Here is a 17,503-nt window from a genome sequence, read left to right as displayed (position 1 = left end):
CAATCCAAATTAAAAGCTGGATCTAGTGATTTTGTGTTTAAGTCCAATGTGTTTTTTCAGGGGACTGTTGGTCCTTAATTGGAGGAGGTATACTCTCTACTGAGTACAACCCCCCCAAGATGAAACACAATGGTACTGAATGAGCAATATTCAACCAGCAAAATTAGGGTATTAAGAGATAGATGTAATCCGACTGGTTCAATTAAAGCTGATGGGAGGATCCTGAACAGGTTTTATGCTAAGACAAGATAGCTAAGGCAATTTCTTCTTCTACCATTCAAACACAACCTCACTCAATGTAATACATCTGGAGGTTTTGCTGATGCAGCCTGACTTGGTGACATGTGACCAGTAGTTTTCATTTTTTTAACCAGTAACACAAGTAAACGGACTCAAGCTGTTATTCATCGTTGTATAAATATTGGTATAAATGTTTGTGTGTTAAAACCTACAGTTGTGTTCGGTAAATGCCTCCACAGTCAGATCCGAGTGCTCTTACCGTAAAGATCCTGCTATTCTTTTTCCCCCTGTCCCCTTTGCCTCTTCCTACCATCTGAGTCTAATGTCTTTTCAGTGTGCTCGCTCATGTGGACAGAGAGCCTTCGCTGCCAAGCACTTCTCTAGTCAGGCTGTCCACGCCACGCACAATAGAGCCTGATTCCCTCAGCCCCTCTGTCCCCCTGTGGCCCAAAGAGGTCTCCCTGCCCGAGCAGAGCAGGACCACCTTGGTATCCGTCTGAGTATGCCGGACTTTGAAAAGCCTCCACAATCCCTTTCCTCTTTTTTGTAATGCTCAATTAAATTCAGTGTTCATAAAAAATAAAAGAAGATAGGAGAAGATTGTTGTACTCTATGGACATGGACGCTGAAGCATGTGTTTAAGCCATGTTTGTCCTACAAGAGAGGGACATTATTTGAATGAGGTTAAACATAACTCACTGTTTAAACTATTATTTAGAGTTTTCATTCTTCTACCCTACAATGACGCTTGAGCCAACATGGGGCAGTTGATATGTTCATACGCTTTGAAGTTGGAATGTGTTAAAAACATTGACACTGTAAAAAAAGTGTTGTATTTATGTGTTTAAAGCATTTAAACACATAAATAAAAACACCTTGACAACCCTTCCAATCTTTACTTAATAACAAAGATAAAAAGATCAGGTGTGAGAGTCATATAGATAAAATAAAACTTATGGACGCAAATAAGCTAAAAAGTGGTTTTAGGTGCTTGTGGGAGATGAACAAAGAGATTGCAGGTGACGAAAGTGTCACATTTCACAAATTGACAAGTAGAAACTAATAATTAGAGACGATTGTAAAAATATATTAATTGGTTCATGAGTGATGACGTCAGCAACTCAGTACCAACATTTTGCCGACTTTTCAAGCTGTTGTTCTGACTTCAGATGGCGTTCATGTGAATGTTTCCCAGTTGGGCACTAATTATTCAGACACTACATGAACGCACAATTTGTCTTCGCAATTTGACACCACTGTGCACACAAGTACAGCTGCTAGCATGGCTGTCGCCTCTTTCACGTCGCTTGTTCGTGTAGACTAGCTCAGACACGGGATGAGCAGAGTTGCATGAGAGGAGACGGGACGTGGTGAAACAGGGGATGAGACAGAGTTAGAGAGATTTAGCGACAGCAGCAGGGAGGCAGACGGCAGATTGAACTGACCCTGGGCTCCAGAGGAGGCAGCCTCATCTCCATGCTCGTCAGCCACTGCCGCAGAGCTTGGATTTGATTCCTGAACTCACTCTGCCATTGGCTCAAGTCGTCCACATCCATCCTAGAATGAATACAACACGTTAGATGATAACACATAACTAATCTTGCCAAATACATTGCCAGTCAACAATCAAATAGCTGAGGTTAACATAGAGATTGATTGGTGATATGTTTCCCTCTGTGATATAACTACATGTTTATTATCTGTCTGATTAGGTTTTTGGTGCATACATGGGGGCTGTTATCCGTTTGTCTGGGGACTCTCTTCGTTTCAGGAGCACAGCACAAATACATGAAAGTACAAGATCCACCATCATTCATTTATCTTTATGAGATGAGTTGGGGATTACTACAAAGTGTGGATTCAAAAATGGAAAACACTATTTGTGCAACAGCAGCTGGACTATGTGTTATATTTAAGACAATAATTTGAATAATCTGAATAATCCCTTACAGCAACTTTACAACCTGCACTTCATCAGCGTGAGCTAAAACAAACCCCTTTTATTTTATTCTTCTCAAAATACAGTAAAACCATAGCTCTCAAGTGGAAAACATTGGCCAAATATCTCAGGAGAGACATCTGCTGCTCTGCTGGGCTGGAACACCATCTTTCTTTTATTAGTATCTTTCAATTAGATGTTTTACGCTGTGTGCCTCGCTTCACAATTCTGTCTTTGTGTTGTTGACAAATGCGGACGCACCGGTCTACAGAGCCGGTCCAGTTCACCAACTGTCGCCACAGGCTGTGTTCTGTTAACTCTGACTGTTGGTGGCCACTTTCAATCATGCAGGATTCACTATTAGCTTATTCTGAAAGTGCCTATTCAATAAGTGATGAACCACACAGAGCATATGATGCTATTTCTAAAACGTCCAGTATATAATTTGTGCAAATATTCTAATTTGTCCCTTTTTAAGGACACACTTGCAGCAATGTCAAATAGTATTATACTTCGGCATACCCAAATCTCTTATCTTGTGATGTAGGTGTTGTAGATCCAATCGTAGAACTTTCTTTATCCTGAGAGAGACCATTAGACAAAAATACAAAATGACCCTTACACCAGTTGTTTTCCTCATTTGCAGCTTGAGCTGACACCATTTCTTCAAGAATTACTGCACAGCACCGTGGATAAAGATGGGTGTTTTTAACTCCGTTCCCCGTGTGCTTACCTCCTGGCCTGAGGCTTCAGGTGTGGGCAGAGCTGGGAGGTTAAGGGTCAGGTCTGAGAAGTCAAGTGAGCTGAGTGATGAATTCAGGGAGGTGAAGGCCACGTTTCTTCTGTTGGAAGGCTCCTCCATTAAACCTAGTGGCTAATGTTGGTACATAAAGCAAAGATATGTACAGTATGTATAGAGTATGAAGGCTCTGGGAGTAAAGACTAAATAAGGGAAACTTTAAGAGTATCCCCTTTAAATAAACAACCCAGTCACACCCTCATTAATCTGAAAAATTTAATAAAAATCATTATATTAAACAAAGTACGAAATGGGTTCATTACATGATAAAATGTAGAGTGCGTGTTGTCACCTGATGCACTTGCTTTCAGGCGGAGTGAGTGCAGGTTAGCCTAATGCTGCCCCTATGTGGCCAACTACTGTTTTTAATATTGGCAAGCTAAGGGTTCAGAATAACTGGCCGATTCTCCAATTACAACCACTTAATAAAATCAAATCTGCTGCCAATACAGCAGTGAAGAATGAGTACATTGGAAGCCCATTTATTGCTGGTTCACAATAACCTGTTTACAATATTCACATGAAGCTTCATACATACAATTAACAAGTCAAGAAGCTATATTTACTTTGTGTTTCTTACATATTCACCTAGAGCACTAGCATTTTTTAACATGTAGTGATGGAAGATGCATAATGTGAAGTATCTTATTTGATTTGGTAATGTGTCATTGGTGATCCAATGTAACATGAGTTTTGAAAAAAGAAAATCTACTAGATATGTCTTCAGATGCATGGAATCAATATATAGATGACAAGAGGGCCTCTTCAGAGCATATTTATTTACAACAGTGTTATGTTCAGAACAATGAATCCACTCAATATATCATTCAAAGCCAAATCTGCCCCATAAGGAAAACCAACCAGTTAGTTTGTGAGTTTATATATCGCTAATATTAAAACCAGCACAGTTACTATCTGCAGTTGTCTTTATTTTACATCCACATTTTCCCAAATATCCTTGGTAAAGTTATTAAACATGCAAGACAAATTCTTAACATATCAAAAACATGATGAAAACATAGTAAAATGATTTACAGAGGCAAAACATGTAAGGGAAAAGAAATACTTAATATAGAAAAATCACTATAGGCAAAATAAAGCTTGAAGCTGTTTTTGAGTTTGTTAATTTGATATGATACATACATTCATGAAATGTGCTGTTGTGTTAAATGTGTCAATTCTCCAAATTTCTCAATTAATGCTTTGGCTGAAATTAATTTAAAGTCCCAGATGTAAGACTAGTGAAATGAAGATGTGCTGTTTTATCAACATAAATGTCACAATTAGCGTTCAGGTAATAAAAGCATGAAAAAGGGCCATGAATGAAGTGTGTTCCTAAGAAGGCATCCCAAGATGATGTCAGGTAGACTCAGCCTCAGCTTTCTTCAAATGTGATGCACAATGGAAAGAATGGATGAACTCAATGGCAGATCTAGAAACAAAAAGGAAATAACTATGAATTCAAATCAAAATAAAGCAAACAACGCAGCAAGAACAAAATAGGAATTGAACGAAAATTGTGAAAAAAGAAATCTGGATGAAAAATGATATGTTTTTTCACACATACATACACTGTACCTGTGTCACTGCGTGAGGATGATATGGACTCAGGAATCCATCCAAGTTGAGGGGATCGTATGCTCCGGCCAACTGAGTATCTGTGCTCAGATGTTGTCTAAAGGACTGAGGCAGCTGTCAAAGACAAGAGGATAAGCAACAGTCAATTAGCAGCAACTGGGATTTTTGAACTGAAAAAGCTGGTATCATCTTGTGTGTGGGATGGCGTACAGAAATGGCTCTGATGTGAAAGAAACGTAAAGAAAAAAGAATAAATAAAACAAATTTGAACTTACAAGAACCAAAATAACAGGAAGCAGGTCTGTATGGGAGAGCAGGAGCAAGTCTGACACCATCTTGGGATTAATCAGGAACACTTGATTGATGGTGAATATGAAGAATCCAAAAACTTATAGTGTGTAAAAGAAAGATGAACTCAAAAAAAAAAGCAAAAGTCCACTGAATATAAATGAGTACAAAGCAATGACAGATGTGACACTAATTTTAAGCGGCCTGTGTAACATTATTTCTGGCACTTCTTTTCAGTGTTGTATTCTTGTAGTGTCTCACATGTGTATTCTTATTGGGTATTCTATTTAGTTACCCAGACACCATTTCACATCAAAACATTAACACAAAATCTGTCCATATTCTATATAGACATTTAGAAAGTTGAAGGCATCCAAGTATTTTTGAATCTGTTTAAAAAACTATGTTGACATACAGTATATCACACTATACTGTCGAAAAAAGATACAAAATAGACATATTTTCTTGAATGTTTAAGGTAACAAGGAATACTGGAAAAATATTTCTGTTTGACATACATACATTATATATTAGTTTCAGAAAGCAAGTATACAACTTTTTAACGTGTAAAATTAAAACTGTGGTCACTTAAAAACAGCTAAAATTCCATGCTTTGCTTCGAAAAATATAAAATGATTTTTGTAATCAGTACTTAGGGAAATTTATATTTTATATATTTAACAATGCTTGATTATGTCTCCATATATGAGGCAGATGTTTAGACATCTGCTTCATGAAAGAATCAAAAGCCAATAGTGACCACATGCAGGGCAGAATAAATAAATTATATTTTCTTTGTTACTGTTACAATTTTTTTTCCTGTGAGAAATGCAACTCTAAAGTGTATTAGTATGTTGGTTCTTAGTTGTTAGAAAGAAAAGGAGCTAATCAGAATCTGCGGTTGTAGCCAGTTGAAGAGGATGAGAAGGAGGAGGAGGAGAAGTTCATGCTGAAGCCAGAGCCGGCATCGATGCTGCCTCTCCTCGAGCCTGATCGGGATCCGGTCCTTGAGCCAGTCCGAGAACCATAGGCAGATCCAGGACCACTGACATTGTAAGGACTGTAAAGGCCTTTGCTGGATTGTGAGGAGGCCTCCAGAAGCCTTAGGCTAGTACCTTCCTCGACCATACTTCTGTCCATGGCATCTTTGAAGGAGATTTTCAGTTTGGTTTTGGGACATGTTAGGTATTTAGAATAAGCACTGACATCTCTTAGTTTCTGGGCAGTGCGGGCATCAATTGTGCCCTTCCTGATGGATTCATCAAGGGTCACTCTGCCCTCAACGTCAGGTTCAATAAGTCCACCAGTTAGATATTGGATCTCAAGAAAACGCTGGCCAGCCTCATAGTATAACCAGCCCTTCTTAAGAGCCTGGGAGGCAGACATCTTTACTTTGGTTCTTGGGTCTTCAAATCCATTGAATGCTTTTTGAGCCAGGTTGAGACGATCAACAACGATCTTATCCACAAGACCCTTTTCTGCTGCATCAGTGACTGACAATCTCTCTCCACTTGTTGGATCAATTATTCCTCCCGTGCACGCCTGGGCCTCCAACAATCTTTGGCCTGTGATGTTGTCCACCAGGTTTCTGTGTATTGCCTCTGTGACAGACACTTTCTCCAGCGTGTCAATGTCTAAGATACCGGCTATGGGGCCAGTCTCCTCTGATGGGTCATTCCATATGATTGCAGGTGCTTTAATGGAGGGTATGGGGCTCATGGAAGAGGAGAATGTGGAACCAGTGGTGGAACCAAAGGAGGATGATCGTGAACGGAAGCCACCCGTATTTCCAGACAGCATGTCAGCAAATTCTGTGATGGCCAGATTACCAGCTCGGTATGTATCAAGAGCCTTTTGGTCAATGAGACCACGTGAAATAGCATCATCAACATCATACTGTCTCCCTGACCTCCTGTCAATGATAAGGGATTTGACATTACCATCAGAGGAAGTCGTTGTGATCTCTTCCCATTCACACTCTTGCTCAGCAAGTTCCAGGTAGGTTTGATGGTCAATGAGTCCCTTCCTGTAGGCCTCATACACAGTCATTTCTTTGCCTGTCTCTGGATCTACAATGACTACTCTGCGTTTGCGAACTGAGGATTTGGAGGAGGTCTTCCTTTCCCGCTTCTTGTCTTTCAATAGTAGGAGCACCAGGCCAGTGTCAGGATCAGTAATGCACCTCTCCATGAGCTGGAGGTAGGTTAGGTTTTCCTCAGTGTTGGGATCAAAGAAACCTTTGGTATCATCAGATGGATCTGTCAGGATCTCGTTCATTTCCTCATCAAAGAACCCACGTTTGTAGGCTACCTCAACTGGCACTCTGTGACTTTCCTCTGGGTCAATGATTCCACCTGTGGCAATCTGGGCTTCCAGGAGACGGATACCATGATCTTTCAGGATGAGCCCCTTTTTCATGGCCTGAAACAGGGAGATTGTCTTGCCCGAATAAGGATCTCTATATCCAGTCACAGCACGCTCTGCAGAGAGAAGCTTGTCTTTGAATTCTGGACCTACAATTCCCATTCTCACTGCTTCACTGACATTCAGTTTGAGATTTTTGATTGGATCAATGACATAGGCGGTGGCTGCCTGTGCCTCAAGTAGCTCAAACGCAGTTCCTGGCCTAATCATGTTCTTCTTCATGGCCTGGTAAATTGATAGACGTTCCTTTGTGGACTCCAAAAACACACCAGCAATACAGCTGGTGCCTTCAAGGTACCTTGATAGCCTCTCGCTCACCTCCTCCACTGAAATAAGACCTTCATTCAGTTGGGTGACAGTCTGCTGATCGATAATTTGTGACCTGAGCAGCTCCTCCATTGTGATTTGTTTCCTGAGACCTTTGAATGTCAGCCTCTTGTCTCCCAGTGAGAGGAGTCGCAATCCACCATCTAGCTTGCATCTCTTGAGCAGCTGTGAATATGGTAGTTTCTCATCTGAGACAGGGTCAACAAAACCTTTAACTTCACTAGCCAGTTTCTCATTGGTTTCCTTGTTGATATAGCCTCTTTGTATGGCAATGTCTGCTGGCAGATGGAACTGGAATTCAGGATCAATAATACCACCAGTGGCAGTTTGTGCCTCTAACATTTTCAGAGCATAATCCTCTGGAACAAGATCCTTCTTCATGGCCTGGAAAAGAGATATGATTTTCCCACTGTATGGATCTTTGTATCCTGTGACCGCTCTTTCTGCTGACAGAAGTTTATCATGGATCTCAGGTCCAACAATACCTTTACGAACAGCTTCATCAACAGTGAGTGTCTCATTCTTTACTGGATCGACGAGGAATCCTGTCGCAGCTTGGGCTTCTAGGAGGTTCATGGCTACTTCTTGATTAAGAAAACCTCTCTTCATTGCTTGGTATATGCTTACCTTGGAACTTGAGTCAGTTGTGACCCCAGCAACACAGCCTGTGCCATAGAGATACTGTTTCACACTGGTCATCTCCATTATGTCGCGGATATTCCTCTTGCCCTGTTTAATAAGGTTATATGTCTCCAAGTCGATGATGCGGGCATTGTAGAGCTCCTCAACAGTTATTATTCTTCTTAAAGTCTTATATGACAGTGGACTGTCATGTCGAATTATCTCTCTCTGCTCCATTATCTCAATAATAATGATGATCATCCTCTCTTTAGTGATTTTGCCAGAGCGATATTCATCCATTAGCTTCTGCCGCTCTGATTCTGGAATCAGATTTGAATTCATGACATCCCAGAGGTTCAATGATTTATCAGCAAGGCCCTCAATTGGAATATCAATCTGGGTGTCGGTCAGGTCACTCTCCGTTTGTTCCTCCGTGTAGAGATATGTCTTCTCCACAACAGTTTGAGACTGAGGTTTGGAGAGTGGGAGGATGTACAGGCCTGTCTCTGGATCTCTTTGACATTTGTTTTTAAGCTGTCTATAGGTTGCATTCTCGTCACTTTCTGGGTCTGAGAAAGCCTTATTATCATCAGTTGGTTCAGATAGGGTCTTAGCAACTTCTTTGCTGAAAATGTTCTTCTGATATGCAACATCATCTGGGACACGATGGCTATTTACAGGGTCAATGATTCCTCCGCTAACCATTTGTGCCTCTAACAGTGGCATGGCATGCTCTTTTAGGATGAGATCTTTCTGCATTGCTTCAAACAGGGAAATTTTGCTGCCTGTGAATGGATCTTTATAGCCAGTGACAGCTTTTTCTGCAGAGAGGAGTTTTTCATGTAGCTCCGGACCAACAAGGCCTGACTTCACTGCCTCATCTACTGACAGACACTGGTTCCTCACTGGATCTACAATGAACCCAGTTGCAGCTTGGGCCTCAAGAAGTGAAAGCCCTGTGTTATGTCTGAGGAGCTTTTTCTTCATAGCCTGATAAATGCTTATTTTCTCTTTTGTTGGCTCAAGGTAGATTCCAGCAATGCTATCAGATCCCTTGAGGTATTTATTGATGTCGGGATTATTTTCACTGACTTGTTTAGGTGTTGTTTTGCCTTGTTGAATGAGCTCAAAGGTTGGTTTGTCAATAATTTTGGAATCATACAGGGAGCCTGCTGGGACAGGGGCTCTGAGTCCCTTGAAGCTGGACTGTTCTTGTTTTTTGGCCTCTCTGTCATTCACAATTGTGATTGTGATTGTGATGATCTTTTCAATTGTAAGCTTTCCAGACCTAAACTGTCTGAGGAGGTCAAGCCTTTGTTCCTCAGTGAAATATTCAGAGTTGATGATTTCCCAGATGGTCATCTTTCTGCCTTTAAATGGTCCAGAGTCAAGCTCAACAGTGGCCTGAGTCATAGCCTCTTTTGTCTGGGATTCGGTGTACGATGGCTCCTCCTTTGCATTGATTGCTTCATCAGAAAGAGGAAGAAGCTGGAGACCAGTTTTCTTGTCAGTGACACATCTCTTGAAGAGCTGTGAGTATGTGACCTTTTCTTTTGTGTTGGGGTCAAAGAAGCATTTAGTTTCATCGGTGGGACTGCTCAAAACCTGTTTCATTTCATCATCAAAATAATTTCTCTTGCAGGCAATATCATGTGAAATGCGATGGCTTTTTACAGGATCAATGATGCCACCGGTGGTCATTTGGGCATCGAGCAGTCGGATTCCTTGTTCCTTAGGTATGAGATCCTTTTTCATTGCTTGATAGAGAGAGACAGTTTTTCCAGTGTAAGGATCTTTGAAACCTGTGACAGCTCTCTCTGCAGACAGGAGCTTTTCATGCAGCTCAGGACCAACAACACCTGCTTTGACAGCTTCATCAACCGTGTACTTCTGATTCTGTACAGGGTCAACCACATAGCCTGTTCCTGCTTGGGCTTCGAGCATAATCAAGGCAGGCCCCTGCCTCATTATATCATTTTTCATGGCTTGATAAAAGGACATTGTCTCTTTGGATGAGTCAGTAACTACACCTGCAATGCAATTTGTGCCTTTCAATGCTTTATGGACAGGCTCCATTTCAGACACCTCTTTGACTGTCTTTTTGCCCTTGTTTAATTTGTTGAACAGGTCTTTATCAATGATTTTGGATTCCAGAAGCTCAGCGGCAGGGACAGGTGCTCTCAGACCATCAAAAGTAATTTCTTTCTTCTTCTCCTTCTCCTCTGCAACTGTAATCACTATCTTAATGATCTTTTCAATTGTGATTTTGCCCGTCTTGTATTGCCGGAGGAGGTCCTTCTTCTGGTCCTCAGTGAAGTACTCAGAGTTTATTATTTCCCAAATGGTGACTGTCTTTCCCTTGAATTTTCCAAATGGCACTGACACAGTTGTTTTGCTGAACACATCCTTGGTCTCCTCCTCTGTGTATATGCTTGAGCACTGAGCAGCTTTGTCTGTGATTGGCAGGAGTAACAGACCGGTGTCGGGGTCAGTGACACATCTCGCCATTAGCTCAGAATACGTCAAAGGTTCCTGAGTGCTGGGGTCAAAGTAACCCTTTTGATCCTCTGAGGGGTTCTGCATAACCTTGTTCATTTCTGCATCATATTGTCCCTGCTTGTAGGCTGTTTCATTTGGTACACGGTGACTATTGATAGGGTCAACGATGCCACCAGTTGCAAGCTGGGCCTCAAGGACTCTGATGGCATGATCATGCTCCATGAGACCCTTCTTCATGGCTTCAAAGAAAGAGATCTTCCCACCAGTATATGGATCTTTGTAACCAACAACAGCTCTCTCAGCTGAAAGCATTTTGTTGTGGAGTTCTGGGCCAATCAAACCCTCCTTAACAGCCTCATTGACAGAAAGTTTCTGATTTTGAATAGGGTCTAACATATAACCCGTAGCCGCCTGGGCTTCAAGAAGGATCAAGGCTGTGCCTGGAGTAATCTTCTTCTCTTCTGATGCTAGATAGATGGACATTTTTTGCTTAGATGGTGTCAAAACACCAGCAATGCAATTCTTTCCTTTAAGAATTACTTTAAGTTTTTCGGTTTCACCGAGCTCTTGAGCAGTGGTTTTGCCATTTTTCAGGTTGTCAAAGTCCTTTTTGGGTAAAAGGCCAATGTCATAAAGTCTGCTTGCAGGTACCTTATCTCGGATGCCATCAAAAGCTAATGGATCTGGTGTCTTTTCTACACTGTCTACCACATCGCTGGCATTTCTGCCATTGTAAACTGTACTTATTGACTTAACTACTGTTACAGATTCTTTGGTGACTTGATCTTTCTGTGCGTCTTCAAGCTGCTGCAGCTTCTCACGCAATTTCTGGTTTTCCTCTGCGAGAATCCTCTCCTGCTCTAGTCTCTGGTTTTCAAGGTTCTGCATTTCTTTCTGCTTGTTAAGCATTGAGGTCTCAGCCTCTTTCTGCCTATTTAGGGCTGCATCCATGTTAGCCTGGAGTTTCTTCTTCTCCTCCTCCATCTGCTGTCTCTGGCGCTCCTGTTCATCCTTGAGGGCCTTGGCCTTTTTAACCTCTTCTTCAAACTGGCTCTCCAGCTTCTTTTTCTCATCTTCAATTAGTTTCTCCTTCTTCAACAGCATTTCCTTCTCAGTCAGGAATGTCTGCTGGAGCACTGTTTTCTCGTGCTCCATTTGTTTCTGCTGTGCATCAGCGATCTGATAGAAAAGCAAGAGAAAACAAGTTACAATAGGTTTTTGGCTGAGGCACATCATTAATTATTTTTGTATGATTTGTAATGGATAAAACTTGCACAATGCACTATGCTTATGCACTTAGAGATCGGAAATATTCACCAGTTGAAGTTTTAAATCAGATTTTCAATTTATTAATGTATATTTATGCAAAATACTACTGAACCAATTTTTTTTACAAAAGTTTGTGGAGGCGTGGAGCATGACCCAAGGAGGACATTAAATTATTGAGCAGTTCCTGAAAAAAGCGTGTTTCCAGTAATGATTCTTTGTTTAGTTTAACATGGCCAGATAGGTCTTGGCAGAGGTATGTGCTTTCTGAGCTTTTGAAAAATATTTTCTTTTTCTAGCATCCCAAGATTTAAGATTTATTATTGTTCTGCAGTATTCTTTGTATTTCTGCCTACAATAATATATATCATGAGTCGAAACATGTAAATGATATTTCTAAAATATCGTATAAAATTTTATGGTAAAACGAAATTCATTTACACCATGTTTGTGGGCCTAAATGTCCTCTGATAATCCTCCTCCAGAGACGAGTTCACGCTTGGACCACAGCGGACATTTAGGCTAAAAACATGGCGTAAATGACCTTGTTTCAAGTCGAATTTGAATGTCAGGGCTTACAGACACTTGGATGACACCACAGGAGCAGTATGGAGGCATGTTATGTTTTTTTTCTGTCGTTTTTTTACGTTTGAAGAATTGGTCACTATTTACTTCAATTGTATTGGATTTGGCTGCTACACTGTTTATACATAGTCAGCAACCTTCAGTAACCTTCCTGGAAATTATATTTATATTTAACTTCTTGTCTGTAAAGTATATGTAATAATACGCATTTTTAAACCTCCAATCTCTAAAACATTGCGCAGGCCCGGATCTAGACTGCTCAGATTGGGAGGGGCAATTAGAAATCTGGGTAGGGCAACTTTTCACACAGTTGACTTTGTGTTGAGAGTTTTTCCAAGTTTTAAAGAACGCGCCACAATAGGAAATTCAACCAAGCCATGGTATAATAACAATAATGGTACTAATAATTATAATTTTTTACACTGGCCACACACAGACTAGCGCAACCAAACTTTTTTATGCCTGCGCGGAAGCACACATGCAGGTGAAGAGATCCAGTGAGGAAGCTGTGAACGGACAATGCTGTAATTAAACACAACACTGACGATTATTTGTAATGATGCAGGTGTCATCTGGGCGAATGAAATAAACATGATTGGCAGATTGAAATGGCACATAATAAAGCTGACCAATTGGGTGGGCAGAGTAGAAATTTGGGTGGGCATTGCCCACACCAGCCCACTTCTAGATCCAGGCCCGACATTCCTACAACTTGTTGGCAGCTCTGCCTATCGAGAGGTCGCACTGGACTTCAACTAATTCACAGAACTTAGAAAATATGTAAAAAATATTTGGTTCAGTTCAGAAAAATCACAAAAAGATTATCTCTGGATTTCAAAGCAATGGGACCAGAAATGTGAAGAAATAGTGAAACATTGAAGGAATGCCCCTCTGAGTGGAGAGGCTCTACATGTATGGAGATTCTTTGGTAAATGATTCAGCATATGTTTAGACTTTTTACTAAATTGGTTGAGGTTTGTCATAGTTTTCAGCCATTTTACCCTATTGTAAATAATGAAGGGTTCATTTATTTTTTAGTAAACTGCAATGGAGTTCTGAAACTGAAAGAAATATGAAGCATGTCTTAAAATGAGGAAACATTCCAGGGTATGAGGGGGCATTCAAGATGTGATTTGCATGAGCACAGTGCACTGTAAATAAATTAAATTTCAATCATATTTAAAATCAAAGATTCAATTTCATGATTAGTAAAATCAGAGAAAGATATAGAGAAATTAAAGGAAAAAGAGTGATAGTTTTCTGATAGAATTCACAATGACATAAGCTGCTTTGTTATGCCATTTTTGACACAATACCTCTTTGGACTTATATTGAAGTTCTTCAGCATCCTTTTTCAGTCTAGACTTCTCCTTCTCTAGGTCTGCGATTGCTTTTCGTAAATCCTCAGCCTCTTTACTGGTATTAAGTTTGTCGACCGCCATTTTTTCCACGACTGTCATTTTCTCTCTGGTGGCTATTTCAGTCTCATGAAGACGAGCAGCAATTGTGTCAGCTTGTTTCCTGAATTTCTTTGCCTCCTCTTCAGCTTTGGCCTGGGCTTCACTGAGCTGAGAAACCTGAAGCTTGAGTTTTTCAGCTTCAGCTATGATCTCCAATTGCCTTTTCCTTTCTGCTTCAAGGGATTTCTGGTACTCCTCAGTTTCCTCTTCCAGACGCTGCTGCATTAGTTGTTTATCCTCCAGCAACCTTTGTGCCTGCTCTTGAGCCAAGTCCTTCTGCCTTTGGAGCATCTCTGCCTCAGCTTTAAGTTTAGATGCCTCTTGTATGGCCTGCATTTTCTCTTTGAGCATTTTCTCTCCAAGAGCTCTTTGCTGATTTAGATCATCTTCTGCAATCTGTCTTAAGTATGCAGCCTCTTTGGCTTCTACACTAAGTCTAGCAGCGTCCTCTGCGAGATGTTTCATATTTTCAGCCTCTTCTTCAAGGAATTTTTGTGAGTTATCTTTGTCTTTCTTGATGAGGCGCTGATTTTCCTCCTCAATTCTGATTTTTAGTTTGAGAAGTTCCTCCATCTGAACCTTGACTTTGAACAACTCCTCCTCCACCTGGCCCCTTTGTTTGACAGCGTCATCAACCTCATCTTTCAAGCGCTGCAGCTCGTCATCCAGGACAGATTTCTGATTATCAGTTTCATCAAGCTGAAGTTTAACCTTTGTGAGCTCTTGCTCCACTTGGAACTTCTGCTTTAATGTTTGCTCTGCCAATTTTTTGTGCTTAGCCATTTCAGCGTCGGCATGTTGCTTCTGCTTGAGTGCTGCAGTTTCTGCTTGTGCTCGTTTGGCAGCTTCAAATTCCGCCTCCTTCCTCAATCTCTCAGCATCCTCTTGAGCTTTGGCTTGGATTGCAGCTTCTTGCTCAGCAGCTGCTTTTTGCCGTTCTGCTTCTTCTGCTTGCTGACGAAAGAGAGCCGCCTCTCTTTCTGCCTTCTCCCTAGCAGCCTCTGCCTCCTTGGCAAGCTTCTTGGCTTTCTCATACTCATCCTTAAGCTTCTTTTGCGTGATGCTGTCTTCCTTCTGTTGAGCAAGGACACTTTGAACTTGCTGCTCAGCTGCATTGCATTTCAAGGACGCTTGTTGGGCTGCGACAATCTGTTTTTCAGCTTCTTCGTCAGCCTCATCTTTCTGCTTTCTGGCTACTTCTGCTTTCTTTTTCAGACGATCCAGCTCATCCTGGGCTGCCTTGCGTTGTCTGCCTGCCTCTTCTTCAGCAGCTGTAATCTTCTTAACCTTCTCCTCTGCTTCCCTCCTCCTCCTCTCCTCCTCAAGGGCAAGCTGTCTTAGTTTCTCTGCCTCCTCCTCTGCTCTGAGCTTGCTTTGCTGAGTTTCCTCTGCAATGTTTTTCAGTTTGTTTAGCTCTAGCTCCAGGTCAAGTTTTCCTGATGAAGCCTTCTCAAAGTTGAGCTTAAGAATTCTGATCTCTTCCTCTACAACCCGCCTCTGTTTGAGTGTGTCATCCACTATGGCCTTTTGTCTTTCCATTTCAGTATCAGATGATTTCTTGAGTTGAATAATTTTTTCCTCAATCTCTTGCTTGTGCTGGTTGGCCTGGTCTTCGAGAGCTTTCCTCTGGTAAGCCTCATCCTCAGCATGTCGCCGGAGTCTCTCGTTTTCTGCGTCCTTCTCTTTCAGGGCAATTTCAGCTTCGGTTCTTAAACGGGTAGCGTCACTTATTGCAGCCAGCTTCTCTTTGAGAATTCTCTCAGCCTCTGCTCTCTGACGAGCAGCCTCTTCCTCAGCAACTTGTCTCTGGTGCTTGGCCTCCTCTGAAATGGCTCTAAGCTTGCTTGCCTCGTCAGCCAGGTCCTTCATCTTGGCGGCTTCAGCCTCAAGAAGTTGTTTGCTCTTCTCTGTGTTGGACATGGTCTCCTTTTCTGCCTTTGACTTGAGGTGAATGAGTATATCCATTTCACTCCTCACTTTGGCCAGTTCATCCTCCAGCAGTTTCCTCTGTTGTTGAGCTGCAACAACTTCATTCTTTAGGCGGTAGAGTTCATCTTCAAGGAGGGATCTCTGCTGTTCTGCATTGTCAAAGTCTGCCCTAAGTCGAATCAGTTCTTGTTCTGCAGTGAGTTTTTGTTGAGCTGTGCTCTCAGCAATCTTTCTCTGCCTCTCCAGTTCTTTTTCGGCCATGTCCTTCTGCTTCAGGGCTGAGTCTTCAGCTTTGGCTCTCTTCTTCGCCTCACGCTCAGCCTCGTCTTTCTGTTTTTCAGCGTCCTCTTGAGCAAGGCTCTTTTTGTGAGCTTCTTCCTCAGCCTGGAGTCTCAGACGGAGGGCCTCATTTGCTTTCTGCCTCCATTTTTCAAGCTCTTTTTCGGCCTCTTCCCTGGCATCTTCTGCATCTTCCTGTTGTCTCTTAAGATGTGCTGCTTGTTGTTGCAGCTGAAGGACAGCACCATGCTCCTGTTTGAGTGATTCCTCTAACTTTGAGGTCTTTTCCACAAAGGAGTGGTGTTTGCTTTGGAGCTCAGTGGCAGCAGTCTTCTGGGCTACCTCCTGAGCCACCTGGATTTGTCTTGCCTTTTCTATTTCTGCTTGCTTCACCTGCCTTTCAGCCTCCTCGGCCTGCCTCCTTAGGTTTTCAAGGTCTTCCAGGGCTATTTGCTTTTGCCTGGCAGCTTCCTTCTCTGCTTCAGATTTCAGTTGGAGTTCCTCCTCTGCCATGCGCTTTTTCTGGGTCTCTTCCTTGACTTGTTTGCGGAGCTTCTCAGCTTCCTCTTGGGCAGCCTTCCTGAGTTTCTCAGCCTCAGCTGCCCTGTCACGAAGTTGCTTGAGCTCAGATTCTGCAGTCGATTTTTGATGTACTGTTGTCTCCAGCTGAATCCTAATAAGGTGGATTTCCTCTTCAATCTTGAGCCTGCTTTGGAGAGCGTCATCCACTTGTTGACTTTTGTCATTGATCTGCTGCTCTGACATGTTTTTGAGCTCATGCAGTTCCAGCTGGATGTTGTGTTTTTGTTTTTCTGCATCTACAGCAGCAGTTTCTCTCCTGCTTACTTCCTGCTGCATTTTGAGCTTCAGCTCCTGAGCCTCTTTCTCAGCTTTGGCAATGGCCTTTGCGTGACCTTCAGCTAACTGCTTCTGTTTGTCTAACTCGGCCTGCATCTTGGCCATTTTTTTCTGCTCTTCCGCTTTGAGTTTCACTGCAGCTTTCTGCATTAGTGGAAGCAAATGGTAAAGAAAGGATTATAAACAAGCATGACAGGTTAAAGGTAACACTTTACACTAATCAGCTCTAAACAGTGTGGCTTTAAGTTGTAATTACTATAGTAATCACAGCTTAATCACACTGGAGCAATTTAATGTACTGTATTACCCAGGCAATGTTAATGTTAAAAATTAGCTCAAACATCAATCACTAGATGCAAATTAGATGCACAATCATCACAGTTATGGTAATTAATGATGCAATAGAAATAA

At 41.8% G+C, this 17,503-nt stretch overlaps 2 protein-coding genes across 22 annotated transcripts in view; both read right to left on the bottom strand.

Annotated features, from left to right (window-relative positions):
* Nucleotides 1–3,004, bottom strand: part of macf1b (microtubule actin crosslinking factor 1b) — a 31,697-nt gene extending 28,693 nt beyond the window's left edge. The window contains exons 1-2 of the mRNA XM_035164786.2: nucleotides 2,702–3,004; nucleotides 1,686–1,797 (exon numbers count right to left, since the gene is read on the bottom strand). Coding sequence (XP_035020677.2) covers nucleotides 1,686–1,797; nucleotides 2,702–2,841 — 252 coding nt within the window. The 5' untranslated portion in view covers nucleotides 2,842–3,004. The remainder of the gene's footprint in view (nucleotides 1–1,685; nucleotides 1,798–2,701) is intronic.
* A 733-nt stretch (nucleotides 3,005–3,737) lies between these two features.
* Nucleotides 3,738–17,503, bottom strand: part of LOC118114347 (plectin) — a 116,783-nt gene continuing 103,017 nt past the window's right edge. For 20 of the 21 annotated variants that reach the window (XM_035164771.2, XM_035164773.2, XM_035164775.2 and 17 more), the window contains 4 exons: nucleotides 13,883–17,236; nucleotides 4,832–11,894; nucleotides 4,557–4,670; nucleotides 3,738–4,410 (listed from right to left, as the gene is read on the bottom strand). In XM_035164771.2, the coding sequence (XP_035020662.2) occupies nucleotides 5,733–11,894; nucleotides 13,883–17,236 (9,516 nt within the window). In that variant the 3' untranslated portion in view covers nucleotides 3,738–4,410; nucleotides 4,557–4,670; nucleotides 4,832–5,732. The remainder of the gene's footprint in view (nucleotides 4,411–4,556; nucleotides 4,671–4,831; nucleotides 11,895–13,882; nucleotides 17,237–17,503) is intronic. The other variant, XM_035164768.2, reaches the window with a different exon arrangement.

The sequence above is a fragment of the Hippoglossus stenolepis genome, chromosome 8 (genome assembly GCF_022539355.2).
Source record: "Hippoglossus stenolepis isolate QCI-W04-F060 chromosome 8, HSTE1.2, whole genome shotgun sequence".
NCBI classification, from domain to species: domain Eukaryota; kingdom Metazoa; phylum Chordata; class Actinopteri; order Pleuronectiformes; family Pleuronectidae; genus Hippoglossus; species Hippoglossus stenolepis.
This window is presented reverse-complemented; position numbering and strand designations above follow the sequence as displayed.